Raw genomic sequence first — 15,773 nt, forward strand, 5'->3', positions numbered from 1 at the left:
TTCCGATATAATTTATATCCCGGTATGATAGTGTCCCACTGATTGTCCTCATTCCACCATGTTTCTGAGATGCCTATTATGTCAACTTCCTCCTTTGATATGAGGTACTCCAGTTCACCCATCTTATTAGACAGACTCCTAGCATTAGTGTAAAAGCATGTTAGAAAACTACCACTATTTATATGTCCGCCTTTCACAGACGCGTTGGATTTTTTTATGCACGATTGTTTCACATCTGATCTTGCCCATATATTATTTCCCACGTTCCCTATCTGACTAACTTCTAGGGAATCCCTGTCTATGGAGCCTCGTGTAAGAGAAGTCTCCGTCCGATCCAGGTGCTCCCCCGCACCAATCGGCTTTCCCCCACCTCTTAGTTTAAAAACTGCTCTATGACCTTTTTAATGTTTAATGTTTTAATGAGGGTGCAATCTAGTCCCTCATCCAGATCATTAATAACGATGTTGAACAGTACTGGCCATGGAACCAATCCTTGGGGTGCTCCACTTGAAAATGACCACCATACAGATATTGAGCCATTAACCACTACCTGTTGGGCCCGACTGTCAAGCCAGCTTTCTGTCCATCTTACAGTCCATGTGTCCAATCCATATTTCCTTAACTTATGGGCAAGAATGCTGTGGGAGACTGTATCAAAAGCCTTGCTGAAGTCAAGGTATATCACATCCACTGACTTCCCCATGTCCACAGAGCCTGTTACCTTGTCATAGAAGCTGATCAGATTGGTGAGGCAGGACTTGCCCCTGGTGAATCCGCGTTGGCTACTTTTGATCACTTTCCCCTCTTCCAAGTGCTCCAAAATGGATTCCTTGAGGATCCCCTCCATTATTTTCCCAGGGATGGAGGTAGGGCTGTGACCAGTTTATAGTTCCCTGGATTGTCCTTCTTTACTTTCTTAAAGATGGGCACTACATTTGCCTTTTTCCAGTCATCTGGGATCTTTCCCGATCTCCAAAAGTCTTCAAAGATAATGGCCAAAGGTTCAGCAATGACCTCTACCAATTCCCTCAGTACCCTGGGGTGCATTAAATCCAGACCCATGGATTTGTGCACATCTAGTTTTTCTAGATAGCTCAGAACTTGTTCCTTCCCCACAGATGGCTGCCCTCCACCTTCCCATGCTGCATTGTCTGGGACCGTCGTGTGGGAGTTGACTTTGTCCGTGAAGACTGAGGCAAGAAAGCACCGAGTACTTCAGCTTTTCCTCCATCATCTGTCACTATGTTACCTCCCTCATCCAGTAATGGCCGCACACCTTCTCTGATACCTTCCCACCCTCTTATGGTTAACCTGCCTGTAGGAACCCTTCTTGCTACTCTTCACATCCTTTGCCAGCTGCAGTTCCAGCTGTGCTTTTGCCTTCCTGATTACTGCCCGGCATTCTCCAGTGGCATGTTTACACTCCTCCTTAGTCAACTGTCCATGTTTCCATTTCTTGTATGCATCCTTTTTGAATTTAAGCTAACAAAGGATTCCCTTGTTAAGCCAAGCTGGTTGCCTACCATGTTTGCATTTCTTACTATGCAGTGGGATGGTTTGTTCCTGTGCCTTCAGCAAGACTTCTTGACAATACTGCCAGTTCTCCTGAACTCCTTTCCCCTTCAGCTTTGTTTCCCAAGGGATCCTGCTCATCCCTTCCCTCAGGGAGTCTGGACAGGCAGAGAAGTAACATAACCAGATTCGAAACAAAAAAGCAGTCAAGTAGCACGTTAAAGACTAACAAAATAATTTATTAGGTGATGAGCTTTCCTGGGACAGACCCACTTCTTCAGCCCATAGCCAGACCAGAACAGACTCAATATTTTAGGCACAGAGAACCAAACACAGTGATCAAAGTTGACAAATCAGAAAAAAATTATTAAGGTGAGCAAATCAGAGAGCAGAGGCGTTGGAGGGGGAGTCAAGAATTAGATTAAGCCAAGTTTGTACCTAAGGGCTTGACTGTGAACAATGGATCTAGCTGTGTGTGCAGGATGGAAGCTAGAAGGGTGCTAACCAGAAGCTAACCAGGGTCAGGGTGGGGTCATGGGGGTGGGGCCCTGCTCTGCCGAGGTGGGGAGGGGTCTTGGGGGCAGTGCCCTCAGCTGTCTGAGTTGGGGGAGGGGCTGCGGGGGCGTGACCCTGGTGTGTCTGAGGTGGGGGTGGGGACATGGGGGGGCGGGGCTCTGAGCTGTCTGAGGTGGGGGAGGGGACATGGGGGTGGGCTCTGAGCTGTCTGAGGTGGGGGTGGGGACATGGGGGGGCGGGGCTCTGAGCTGTCTGAGGTGGGGGAGGGGACATGGGGGTGGGCTCTGAGCTGTCTGAGGTGGGGGTGTGGGACATGGGGGGGCGGGGCTCTGAGCTGTCTGAGGTGGGGGAGGGGACATGGGGGTGGGCTCTGAGCTGTCTGAGGTGGGGACATGGGGGGCGGGGCTCTGAGCTGTCTGAGGTGTGGGAGGGGACATGGGGGTGGGCTCTGAGCTGTCTGAGGTGGGGGTGGGGACATGGGGGGGCGGGGCTCTGAGCTGTCTGAGGTGGGGGAGGGGTTTCTGAGGGCGTGGCTCCTCCCCCAGGGGACAAGGCCGTCGCTCGGCCCCGATTGGTCCGCGTGAGCGAGGCCGGGGGGTGGGGCCGAGACGTGGCAGAGCGAGCGCGGGACCCGGGGCGCGTCCCCGCGCTGAGAGCCAATCGGCTTGAGCGGTGGCGCGCGGCCCCGCCCCCGGCCTGCCTCCCGCGGGCGCGCGCCTTGGTCGCGGGTGCGGGCTCGGCGTGCGGGGACGGGCGGCCCATGGCCTCGGCGGGCGCGGGGCGCTGGGAGCTGGTGCGCAGGGGCCGGCGGCCCGCGGGGGGCGCTGCGGGGCGTCGGGCGCTGCGGGAGGCCAACAGCGCCCGCCTGCTGCCCGCGGCCCGTGAGTGGCGGGCGGGGCTGGGGGGTGCGGGGGTGGGGAGTGGGGATAAGCTGAGCTCAGCCCCGGGGGTCCGGGTGGGGTGCGGGGGTGGAGGAAGGGTGACCGGGGATAAGCTGAGCTCAGCCCTGGGGGTCCGGGGGGGTGCGGGGCAGGGAGCGGGGGGAAGCTGAGCTCAGCCCCGGGGGTCCGGGTGGGGTGCGGGGCTGGGGGGGGTGCGGTGCAGGGAGCGGGGGGAAGCTGAGCTCAGCCCCGGGGGTCCGGGTGGGGTGCGGGGCAGGGAGCGGGGGGAAGCTGAGCTCAGCCCCGGGGTCCAGGTGGGGTGCGGAGCTGGGGGGTGCGGGGGTGGAGGAAGGGTGACCGGGGATAAGCTGAGCTCAGCCCTGGGGGTCCGGGGGGGTGCGGTGCAGGGAGCGGGGGGAAGCTGAGCTCAGCCCCGGGGTCCGGGTGGGGTGCGGGGCAGGGAGCGGGGGGAAGCTGAGCTCAGCCCCGGGGTCCGGGTGGGGTGCGGAGCTGGGGGGTGCGGGGGTGGAGGAAGGGTGACCGGGGATAAGCTGAGCTCAGCCCTGGGGGTCCGGGGGGGTGCGGTGCAGGGAGCGGGGGGAAGCTGAGCTCAGCCCCGGGGTCCGGGGGGGGTGCGGGGCTGGGTGGCGTGGGAGGTGCAGGCAGCGTGCAGGACTGGGGGCCCTGGGGTGCGGGCAGGGCTGGGGGGTGCGGTGCAGGGAGCAGGGGGAACCTGAGCTCAGCCCTGGGGATGTGGGTGGGCCTGGCCTGCCGAGGGGGAGTGGGGCTTTGGCCCCAGGGGGTCCGCTTTGGGGCAGAGTGGGCCAGGGGGTGAGTGCAGGGGCGGCCCTGCTGCACAGGCTCCTGGCTCAGGTCTGATGCAGGGCGCCACCAGGGCTGGGCCCGGCTGTGCAGGAGCTGGGAGCCTGCCCGGGGTGGGCACTGCAGGCAGGTGGGGTACCATGGGTGGGGGGTTGTTCCACATGGCCCAGTCCTGCACAGCTCTCCCCAGGAGCTGCATGTCCCCCCGAGCCTGGCATCTGGATACTGCAGCAATGGGCATGCCACCAGCAATGCCCAGGCGGCCCTGAACCCTGCCGCAGCCCTGGGGGAGTGGGTGGGCGATAGGGGGAGATGCATGCTCCCCTGTTGTCCAGGATGCTGCCCAAGGGAGGTAGAGGTGTTAAGGAGCCCCTGCCTCCTAACTGTTCTATTAATTTCATACTTGATTTACCTTTCCATGGGGTCTTTTTCAGCACATGTGCTTCGTTCCTAAAGATCTGCTTGTACTTGAGCTGCCTTTCTGTCCCTTCTCTGTGTTTTTCTTATTTCTAGTGCCAATTGCTACATCAGACACCATTTTTGAGCTGGGGTTTGAGAAACCCTCGAAGAAGCAGAACAAAGAGCAAGTGCCTCCAGCCCCTGCACCTGAGCAGCATCACAGAAGACAGAACATGGGGAAAACTGCTAAGAAATCAGCTGCTGTTGATGCAGGACTCAAGCAAGGCAAATTCCGAACGCTGGAGGATGCACTGAAAGCTGTGAGTTTTAAACCTGCTGCTGCTGGGGGCCTCTCTGCTGGATATTTTGGTGATCAGTCGACTGGGGGTCAATTTAGTAGGGCTGGGACCCACTAAATCAACTGCAGATAGCTCTCCCGTCAGCTCCAGTACTCCAGTGGAAGAAGCATAGGTTAAATCAAAGAGAGAGTTTCTTCCATCAACCCAGTGCTGGGTAGACCATGCAGTTAGTTGATTTAAACTGTGTCAACTCCCGCTACGTTATTGACATAGCTGGAATTGTGTGACTTAGGTCAAATTGACCCTGTGGCATAGCTCCGCCCCAAGGCAGGAGGGCCTGAAGAGCAGGGGGTGAGAGTTTATATAGGGATTGCTCCTCTGAACTTGTCCTGCTGTTGTCATAAGAGGCCAGGCCCAGAGCTGCAGCAGAGCGTAGGGTGCCCGTCGTCTTCCACCCGTGTGAAAGTTTCAGAAGCTGAAGAGCTGCACTTGGCTAGTGGAAAAGAGCAGCTGCTTTTGTAGAGTGGTGCAGCTGTCCGAGACGTATGCGTGAATCTATGTAAACACCCGCTATTTGCTCAAGGCTGTCCCAGAAACACAGCCCTTAGCCTGAAGCTCTTAGCTTCCAAAATTCAAACACAGGTGAGGAAAGATGCATTGGAAAAGCCATTGTAAGGCATTCCTTTCCTCCCCCCACCTTTCCATTTTACAGGTACTACCTGCTCTTTGGGGTGGGGTGGGGTGGGGTGGGGAAAGCACTTGCCTGAGGTGCGCTGTATCAGTGGGCTGTGTGGAACAAGTGAGCTTTTAGATTGAGAGGGGGCGTGTTGGGACACGGGGGGGGGCTGAGATTTTGTTTGGTGTGTTGGTGAGGGTGCTGCTGGCCTTTCTCAGCAAGCAGTTCACTGTGCTGGGATCAGTTGTCTCCAGCATTTGCTCTGCGGGGTGAAGGACCAGGTTGGGCACATGCTGTGTTATAAAATAAATATATGGAGATACACATCTCGTAGAGCTGAAAGGGACCTTGGGAGGTCATCAAATCCAGTCCCCTTCCCTCTGGGCAGGCCCGAGCGCTATCCACTTTTGTAATCTGTTTGCCCCAGATCCCTAAATGCCCCTCAAGGATAGAACTCTCAGCCATGGGCTTAGCAGGCCCATGGTCACCCCCGCCCCCGAGCTGTCTCTCCTGTAGGAGTCTTTAAAGGTGAAATGTGGGAGTGGGCTGAAAAGGAAAACGGAAGAATGTGGTGTGGGGGGAACATCAGGTTGAGAGCGTGACAACAAGTAAAGGAATATCAGAGAGGTGGCCGTGTTATTCTGTAGCTTCCAGAACAGCAAGAAGTCTTGTGGCACGTTATAGACTAACCGATATTTTGGAGCATAAGCTTTTGTGGGCAAAGACCCACTTTGGGTCTTTCTTTGCACACCAAAGCTTATGCTCCAAAATATCTGTTAGTCTATAAGGTGCCACAAGACTTCTTGTTGCTTTCACGTGGAGGAATGTGGGTCAAAGGGAAGGTCCGTGAGCTCGTGGGAATAGAAAAGTCAGAGGACGTAAATGAAAAACAGCTCTCAGGAGCGGTAACGGGTCATTTCAAGTGGAGGGGAGCATCAGAATGTAGGAATCGAGAAGGTGAAGGTTTCTGACCTCACTCCTCCTATGCTGGGCTCTTTTCTCTGCCCTCTCCTGTCCTGGGGACTTGGATACTGGCCTTGATGCTTTCAGCGCTGGGAGAGGGTGCTTGTCCAGACTGGTGGAGCAAACGGTAATGCCTGGCTTACACATGCACCTGGGGAAGCAGCGTTCTCTTCTGTGCCTGTTCTGGGAAGCCCCCATCTTAGCTCATCTTAGAGCTCAGATTTCAGAGGTGGCTGTCTGTGATGTGCCTTTGTCCTCACTGAGCCAAACTAGTGGTTTGCTGTTCACCACAGCATTGCCTGGATAAGCAACAGGGACTCTCTGGAGCTGTAACACACTCTGGGTTGTCTGACTTTTAAGCCAGCCTGGGTGCTTGCCGGTAATTGGAGCACGGTGCTTGCTTGTACGGACATGCTTTCCATTAACCTGGGTACTGTAGAATTCGAACATTAGCATTGATCACACTTCTGAATGTTGGTGAGGAAAATGTGCCAGGGAAGCACACGGCCTCTGTCCCCGTATCACTCTTGAGCTCCCAGTGCGGGTGGGGGCGGGGGGCTCCCTTCGCAGTGACGTCTTGTAGTGAACGTTGTCTTCCCTTTTAAAGAGACCTTGTTGCTCTGACTGGCCAGTGTCCAAGCAGGGGCTTTCTCTTTGTTCTGTGTTGGCCCAGCCTCTCCTGCAGTGGGGCTGGCCCATGACTGAGGCTTTTGGCTGCTACTGTGATATGGTTGGGAAGGAAGCACTGGCTTCTCTTCCCCCCACTCCTTGTGCGTATGGGAAGGGCCCAGGCGACGCTTTGCTTGCTGGGAACATTTGTTCTTCCGCAGCGTGTTCATCATGCATCGTGGTGAAGTGGGCTGCAGCTCAGTGGCACGAGCGTCACCTGCTTTAAGGAAGCCTGCCGGGCTGCATGTGCGTCTTGGTGCCTGGCGCGGTGGCTGAGGGGAGGCTGACTCTTCTGGGAGGATTACATTGGAATTCACCCTGGAGAGTTTCCTCCTGACCTGCAACGTAACGAACACCTGACACACCAGCCATCTGCTGGGCTCCTCAAATCAGTTCCTTCTGCTTTATCTGGGTTCTTATTCCGTGCTCGTCAAAGAGGGATGTGCCCTTTCTCTGTTGGCGAAGGGTGTTACCCTTTGTGTTTGGATTATTGGTTTAACCCTTGTGCCTCACGTGGGTGTTTTACACGAGCAGCAGAAGTTGGGTGGTAAAAAGAGCAATACAGAACTAGTGAGCAGGGAAGGTGGTAAATGGGCCTGTTTCAAATGAACATTCGGAACAGAAGTTAGGAAGCTGAGCGGGCGAGCTGCTGAGCGTGCGGTGGGATAGACTTCCCGTTGCTGTGCAGTGAAGCTCCCAGACACACAGGGCCCGTCCTGGGGTTGGGCACATTCTGAAATCAGCCAGAGGTGGCCCTTGCTCCGAAGGGCTCACGATCTCATTTTAAGCGGAGATGGGACGGAGGAAGAAGGTGACAGCTGCAATGAAGTATCTTCAGGTAGACTAGTTGTTGGGCCAGTGTGTGGGTTTAGGGTTACTCAGACAAGTAAGGAATACTGCTGTCAATTCACATCCTGGCTCCAGGACTGACGCCCCAAAGCGCTCTGATTCTGATACACTTGTGCACAGCCCCTAACTTGTCCTGAAGTGTGGACAGCTTGGCATGGCTGATTCTCACACTGCTAGAAGAAATGCAGCTATGTGCTCCCTCATTGTCTTCAGAGAACGTCTTTGGTAACACCTGTGTGGTCCCCTGGCCAGCTGGTGAGAAATACACAAGGGGACCAATTGGCCTTTTAACTGAAACTTAGCAAATAGTTCTGTTGAGTCAAGAAACAGCAGAGTTCAGCTTCAATAGAGCGCAGTCCCTCTCAGCTGTGGGCTTGCTAGCGCTCCCAGGAGCTTAAGGTGGTAAAAACGTGTTTTAGTCGCTGGCTCTTGCTGTGATACTCACTGGGAAGGAGAGGGGCCAGGTTCCGCAGGTCAGAAGAGCACTTTGTTTTCATTTGCTCTCCCAGCTCCCAGGCTTCCTTTGTAAATATAATCAGCTCTGGACTCGTGTTCGGCTCCCTGCACATTTGTTCTTTTTTCTTTTTTCCCTCAGCATTGGGCTTGACTGGTTTTGACAGTTTCTGCATCAAACACCAAAACCCCATCTTGTGTGTCAATACCGCTGCCGCTGTTCAGCAGCGATGACGCAAAGGGTTGGCGAGTGGAGGCAGCAGGGTTAGTTGGAGCTGTGGAATCCTCTATTTCCTGTCTGGGAAATGTCGGGCTCTTTTTTGAACCAGGACGAATGGAGACTTGGTTCAGGGAGAGCGTGTGGCAATACCATTGAACTAGCTTAGAGTTCAGCTCTCGCGCTCCCCTACGGAGGGTCCTTAGGTGCCAGGCCTGTTCTCCTGAGCGTGGATTGAGATTTATGCCGTATTCTTTGCGTGTCTCTCTCAGCTTGATTTGGCAGAACTGCAGAAGGAACTGGATAAAAGTCAGAACATGTTTCCTGAGAACCCGTCTGTGTGGGTGAAGGACCTGGCTGGATATCTGAACTACAAGCTGCAGGCCCCTCGGAGCGACCCCACTCTCAGCCAGCATACTCCAGGTCAGCGGCTCGTTAAATAACAAACTGTGCAGCATGAAACGTCGGGCAGTAAAACTTCACCTGGTAGCCACGCTCTGCTTTACAAATGCTGAGCTCAGCCTGCGTACGCAATAGCAGGGTAGCTGGCGAGAGCACTCTGACCACTTATGTTCCTCTGAGTCTCTGCGCTCGCTTCTACCAAGCGAAATGAGTGATTAAAATGTAAGCAGAAGAAGGTGGAATTGAAATGAAAGGGAGAGACAGAGGTTCTTTCCTGGCTGGAATCCCAGTGCATTGCTGTGGAACGCTGTGTTGAAGAGAGACAAGCTGAACCTGTGCTGGCAAAAATGGACCCATCACATGTCGCTCCCGGGTGCACTCGGGCGTTGCAGAGCTGGAACTTGTGGTGTAGACTGACCGCAGGCACTTCTACCATTCTGTCGTCTGACCCTGCGCGGAGCAGCTCTGCGTGGCATTTGTGCTTGGAATTAGTCAGTCTGCAGAGCTGCTGAATAGCGCTTGGCTAGCAGTGGCCATGAAGAAACCTGCTTCTAACCGTAAAGGCAAGGGAGAAGTCTCACTTTAAACCTCACTCGATAGCTTCCAGACAAGCCTACTCCCCCTTTGTCCCTGCATATTTGTACCCCAGAGGGGAACTCTTGAACCTGACATTGCACAATATGCTAAAGAAATCGAGCTCTCATTCATGCTGTAGTTCTGTTGTTCCTCATACATGTGGCCCTGGAGGGTGAGAGCAAAAGCCAGGATAGTAGTTGGTGTCTCTGACAGACCACCAGGTCACACAGAGGAACCAGGTGATCGCCTCCTTAGGCGCCTATCTCTGGTGTGTAGGAAAAAGGTGTGTAAATACAGGGGACTGCGGCCGAGTGACCCGTGCAGGCATCTCAGGCTCCCAGTAGTAAAACATCCTTGGACTTTCTAAAGATTAGGGGCAGTCTCCCAACTCAAACGGTGTTGCAGTCAGTGCTGGGGAATTCTGTGCCAGCACCTCTAACAGACAGAGGAAGAGTTTGAGGAACTAAAAATTAACGGTAGCTGAGATACAGGAGAACGCAACTCGATCACGTTATAACCCACAGCCGGACGACCTAACTGCACGTGTGGTGCTTTAATCGGGCCAGTTCCGCAGAGCTGAAAACAATGAGGAGGCGGATCAGCTGGGGGGATATTGGCGTTTCTGTGAGGGGGGAGGTCGCTAGCGGACAGCGTGCGTTAAATCAGGGGTTTACTGTGTCCCTTTTCACAGCCGGGGTGGAGCCCTGCAGCCTTTGTTTCCGCACTGCTGCGGATGGCGCAGAGCTGTGTGCTGGCCCTGCATTGCCTGTGGTCTGGGGGTTGCTGTGTTTCCTTGAAGCCACTTGCAAGCTTTATAGTAGCATCCGTTAGTGGGGGCCCACAACATTCATTTCTGTTTGTGTGTCCCCCTGGCTCCAGATTATCCCTACAGCCTGGTAAACAAGGAGCTGAGGAGCATCATCAAGACCCTGCTAGCAAAAGCCTCTGGCGTGCTGGAGCTCTTCTTCGATCACTGTGTTTACACCATGTTGCAAGAGCTGGACAAAACTCCTGGTAAGAGCCCACCGGCGCAGGGGCCAGGCAGGCCAGCCTGTCTCTAGGCTATGGGCTTTGCACATGTCCTGGCCCAAGATCTGGTAGTGCTGGAGGCCCACTCGGCGCCTGGCCGGGAGCTAGTCGGTGTGGGAGGGTCTGGGGCTGAGGAAGGTTTTGAAGCTCTAGGAGTGTCTCTTTGTGTTTCTCATCCGAACAGCTTGGTAGGGAGGAGGGCGCTTGTATTGCAAAGACCCGTTCTCTCAGCTCAGACTGAACTGGGGGAGGAGGGAATTCCTGGGCTGAGGCCCCTTGCTGGAAAATACCATTTCCAGCCCTGAGCTTTCCAGAGCAAGCCTTGAGTGGTTGTGCCATGGGGCTTGGGTGTGTCGGACACTGGGGGGGCCTCGTGCCCTGCTGCTGCAAGACCTCAGTGGCTCCCCTTCTCTTCCCACAACCCGAGCCAGAACCTGGGCTGAACGTGTGCCCAGGGCGTGAACTGCTTCTGTCTGGCGCAGTGGCTCTGACTTGCCCCATTGATCGCAGTGATTGTTCACTCTGGAACCTAAGGACGACACCAGCGCTTGCATTGGTGGTTTTGCAGCTGAAGTTTTAGCAGCGCCATTCTGCCAGTGAGCTGATGCTACAGCCTGAAAGCGCTGCCTGTGCCTCTTCCACCCTCAGGTTTTCATTCCCGGGGAGCTGCCGCAGAATGGCTGTGCTGTGCACACTCGTAGTGAGTGGTGAGGAACCGTTGGGGGCCTCTCGCATCCTGCTCCCATCCCACGTCACCCTTTCTAATTTAAGCAAGGCTGAGGTTCGCCCAAGCTGCTTCAGCCGAAGGCGGTACCTGTCTGGAAGCCGGCAGCAGCCCCACCCCCTGCCTTTCTTGGAAGCCTGGGCTAGGCAGGCGATTCTTCTGCCTGGAGAAACTATTGGGGATCTTTTCTGAGAGCCTGGGTGGGGCTGGGTCTGCTGGAGATCACTACAGTGCTGTGGTTATCCCCTGTGGTGGGAGTGAGCTTCGCTTGCCCCAGCCGGAGGTGTGCGCTGCCAGTGCAGCGGGGGGGGGGGAGGGAAAGGGAGAGCAAATGGGAAGTGAGGGGAGTGGGTAAGAGGAGGTGGACTCCCAAGCATCTTGCAGGGACCTGCCTCTGTTACCAGCGAGTTAGTGGGTGAGAAGGGGTGCCGTTGTGGGGGGGGTTGCTACAGAGCTGTGTGAACCCAGCCGGCTGTGCTGTTCCAGGGTAGCGTTTCCTTTTGCGGCCAGGATGTCTGAAAGTGACATGATGGTCAGCCGCTGGCATTCAGTCCGGTCCTGGTGCTGTGTGTGTTGCAGGGGAGTCGCTGCACGGGTACCGGATCTGCATACAGGCGGTGGTGCTGGACAAGCCCAAGATTGCAACGGTGAATTTGAGCAAGGTGTGTGTCCGGCTGCGGAGCCGTGAAACCGAAGAGCGGAGCTCTTCTGCTTGAGTGCTGCTCCTTCTCTTGTCCCTTGACCCCAAGGGCTCTGCTTAGCCTATGGCAGAGCATTGCGCACCCCTGTGCATCCCGGGGCTGGTGAGCGTGCATAGCAACCGGGGTACCCAGGGTGCTTCCAGGGGTACATCAGCTCTCCTAGCTGCTTGCCTAGTTTGTCAACAGGCTACATAAAAAGCGCTGGTGAAGTCAGTGCAAAGTAACGTTCCATACAGACTATGCCCTGTTTCAAGTCCTCTGTACACACCAGACCCAGAAGTGCAAGCACGGTAACGTGTTCCACTAGATTTGCACTTGTACATTAACGGCAAGAACGCCCTTTGTCAGTGCGCACCTGCCGTGACACTTGTGTGTTTCAGTCTGGCTTTGTAAGCGAGTCATTTGGAAGGGAGGAGAAACGGGGAGGTGCAAGACAAACCAGACTCCTGAAAGGGGTACAACAGACTGGAAAGGTTGGGAGCTGCAGAGCTAGTGTGCCCTGAGAGCTGCCTTCCCAGACGGGGTGTAGACAGAGTTCCCATAAAAGGAAGTATCAGAGGGGTAGCCGTGTTAGTCTGGATCTGTAGCAGCAACGAAGGGTCCCGTGGCACCTTATAGACTAACAGAAAAGTTTAGAGCATGAGCTTTTGTGAGCACAGACTCACTTCTTCAGATGCTGGTCCTGGAAATCTGCAAGGCCAGGTATAAATAGGACAGAGCAAGGCTGGGGATAACGAGGTTAGCTCAGTCAGGAAGGCTGAGTTGTATTGTCATCAGTAGATCTGGAGGTGTGAACTCCAAGAGCGGGGAAGCTCCTTTTGTATTTAGCCAGCCATTCACAGTCTTTGTTTAATCCTGAGCTGAGGGTATTGAATTTGCAGATGAATTGTAGCTCAGCAATTTCTCTTTGGAGTCTGATCTTGAAATTTCTTTGTTGCAGGATAGCTACTTTTAAATCTGCTACTGTGTGGCCTGGGAGATTGAAGTGCTCTCCTACGGGTTTTTGTATATTGCCATGTCTGTTGTCTGATTTGTGTGCGTTTATTCTTTTACGTAGAGACTGTCCAGTTTGTCCGATGTATATGGCAGAGGGGCATTGCTGGCACATGATGGCATAAATTACATTGGTAGATGTGCAGCTGAATGAACCCACGATGGTGTGGCTCACAGTAGCAGATTTAAAAGTAGCTATCCTGCAGCAAAGAAATTTCAAGACCAGACTCCAAAGAGAAATTGCTGAGCTACAATTCATCTGCAAATTCAATACCCTCAGCTCAGGATTAAACAAAGACTGTGAATGGCTGGCTAAATACAAAAGCAGCTTCCCCTCTCTTGGAGTTCACACCTCCAGATCTACTGATGACAATACAACTCAGCCTGCCTGACTGAGCTAACCTCGTTATCCCCAGCCTTGCTCTGTCCTATTTATACCTGGCCTTGCAGATTTCCAGGACCAGCATCTGAAGAAGTGAGTCTGTGCTCACGAAAGCTCATGCTCTAAACTTTTCTGTTAGTCTAAAAGGTGCCACGGGACCCTTCGTTGCTGCATAAAAGGAAGGACAGGCATGCCTCCCGCGCAGGCATGCAGAGGGAGAGTAAATACAGGTGCCTGCCTAATAAGCGGCTTCCTTGCTAGAGGGTGCTGCCAGCTTTTCGCTGGGCTGGAGAGAGAGGAACTGGTTAGCTTTGCTTTTTGGTGTTAGTCAGGAGATGAGATCACAGAATCCTAGAACTGGAAGGAACCTTGAGAAGTCCCCAAGTCCCATCCCCTGCCCTCATAGCAAGACCAAGCACGATCTGGACCATCCCTGCCTGGTACTTGTCTAACCTGCTCACAACCTCCCTAGGCAATGCTTAACAACCCTGGTAGTTGAGAAGTTTTTCCTAACGTCCAGCCTAAACCTCCCTGGCTGCAACTTAAGCGCATTGCTTCTTGTCTGTCCTCAGAGGTAAAGGGGAGTAACTTCTCTCCCTGCTTCCGTAACAGCCTGGGCTCCTCCTCAGCCTGTCGCTGCTTGAGCTTATGGTAGTGCCTGGCTCTCCAGTCCTTCCTCTTGTCTTCTGCATCCATTTCTTATAGCCAGTCTTGAGGTGCAGCCTGATTAGAGCTGGGGCTGCATCTGTCCTGGGGCGTGTGGGTGGGGGCCATGCACTAAGTGCGGGCTGGTTCTCAGGGTACCGGTGTATTTGTGGGCAGTGTGAGTCCAGAGCCTGGGAGTGGTGACTGGGGATAGGATCGAGTGCGCAGCACTCAAAGGACAGCAGTGGCCTCTCACCGGGTGCTCACTGCCGCCCCACTGCGTGTCTTGACGGCTGGGTTAGTAGCGGTAGCTCACCTGTATCCTCAATGCACTTGTAGATTGACTTGGTTTAGTCAAGGCGCGTTGTACAGCCTGGGGACTTGCACCCTGTGCAGAAGTTATGTGCAGGCTAATTACGACAGGGCTTGTGCTGCTGGACCACGTATTTGTTCCCTTGCTGGGCCCTGAAGCAGCAAGTCAGCTTGGAGCCAGCTGTGGTGCGTTGCCAGGGGCATGCCGGAGCCGAAGTACAGAACATGGCCCGTGGCAGCCTCCTCTTACAGCGGTTGCTTTGACTTTTGTGCAGTTATCTCCCTTGCTGCAAATGCTTCCGTGTCAGACTAGCCTCAGCTACCGTTGTCGTCGTGTTTCCTGGCCCCAGATTCCTAGCTCCGGGCCATGGCCCAAGGTGGGTGCGCTGAGGTCAGGATGGAGACGGCAGCTGTGAGCCTTTCTCTACCATTGCTTGGGCGAACGTCGGGATGAGAGGAAGGCTTGGAGGTTCCTTAGTGTAACACCTTTGATGTTCCCGGCAGTACTTGGATCTGCTGCGGTCCTATCAGAACCGGCCGATGAAATGCCTTTTGATCATGTGGGCTCTGGGACAAGCTGGATTCACAGACCTCGCTGAAGGACTGAAAGGTGAGATGGGGTGAGCTGCCTGAGCCCAGAAGAGGCAGTCTGGGGAGACCCAGGAGCGAATTGCCACGCGGGCGCTTGTCTTGCTCTGCTTGAACGCAGGGCGGGTGCTGCTGGCATGCCCCTGTGGGATGCTGCTGGGGAGGGACCCCAGACCATTCCTGCAGGACACGTGAAGGCCTGGTCAGGCTCCTCTCGTGAATGGCCTCGGCCTTCCTGTACCTCACCCGCAAGATGTTTTCATTGCGGGGGTAAATCCTTGTGAAAAGTAAAAGCACGGGGTCACCTGACTTGTTTGCCTGTGAGATAGCAGACGTCCCTCTCAAAGTGGGGCTTGGGGGAGGTGTCAGTGCAGCGCAGCGCAGATGTAGAATGTGTTAGGATCACCGCCTGGCCTAGGAACTCTGCTGCTTGTTGGCTTTGCACATTCCTTTGCTGTTTAACTCTGGCACGAACACGCACTGAATTTAAGCAGTGATTGACGGCTGGAAGGGGCTCGTGTGTGCTGTGCCTCCGTGTGCTCCCTGATCCATAAAGTGCAGCGTCTCAAACCTACCAGCTGGGTAGCTGCAGGACGCGGTTTGTTACTTCGAGGGCAGCCGGGGGCATGGGCAGAGGGGAGCCGCTGTTCGGGACAGACGGTGGCGTTGGCCGTGACTCTACGCAGCGGTCTGCCTTCACTGTGGAGCGCGGCCGCATTGTGGTATCCTGCCTCTGGAAGGCACCTCTGTGGTACTGAAGGTTAAACGGTCTCCTGATGGTGGGTGGTGTCCATCCTGGTGATAGACACAAACCTCCGCTGCCCAGCACCTGAGACTGCTGAGCTCATCCCGTGGCTCAGCGGAGAGTCTCACTTGTTGGAGAGAACTGATGGGCCGGAGCCAGGCTGCTCCGTGGGGGGCAGGAGGGGGCGGGGGCAGACTCACTACAGGCGTAGCTGATGGACTGGCCTAGTGGTGCATTCTGAGCAACGTTCTAGAGCCCAGACAACCCAAGTTAGGCCACCTCTCCGTGTATGGCCGTATGCGTGGCGTGCTGCTGTGCTGGCGCGGGGGTGGCGAAGATGCTCTGGGCGGATGGGGAGCTTTCCTTGGGGTGTAAAACCCCGCCTCCGGGAGCTGTCTGCCGGCTTAGCGCTGTGCCACG

The 15,773-nt window shown here is 55.0% G+C and overlaps 1 protein-coding gene across 2 annotated transcripts in view; it reads left to right on the forward strand.

Moving 5' to 3' along the window:
• The first annotated feature begins 2,764 nt into the window (after positions 1-2,764).
• Positions 2,765-15,773, forward strand: part of TMEM214 (transmembrane protein 214) — a 30,513-nt gene continuing 17,504 nt past the window's right edge. Inside the window, exons 1-6 of one of the 2 annotated variants that reach the window (XM_074991555.1) lie at positions 2,765-2,909; positions 4,245-4,450; positions 8,529-8,679; positions 10,114-10,248; positions 11,567-11,649; positions 14,525-14,630. In XM_074991555.1, coding sequence (XP_074847656.1) covers positions 2,789-2,909; positions 4,245-4,450; positions 8,529-8,679; positions 10,114-10,248; positions 11,567-11,649; positions 14,525-14,630 — 802 coding nt within the window. In that variant the 5' untranslated portion in view covers positions 2,765-2,788. Of the gene's footprint in view, positions 2,910-3,845; positions 3,858-4,244; positions 4,451-8,528; positions 8,680-10,113; positions 10,249-11,566; positions 11,650-14,524; positions 14,631-15,773 lie in introns of those variants that run through there. The other variant, XM_074991556.1, reaches the window with a different exon arrangement.

The sequence above is a fragment of the Carettochelys insculpta genome, chromosome 3 (genome assembly GCF_033958435.1).
Source record: "Carettochelys insculpta isolate YL-2023 chromosome 3, ASM3395843v1, whole genome shotgun sequence".
In the NCBI taxonomy this organism is placed as follows: domain Eukaryota; kingdom Metazoa; phylum Chordata; order Testudines; family Carettochelyidae; genus Carettochelys; species Carettochelys insculpta.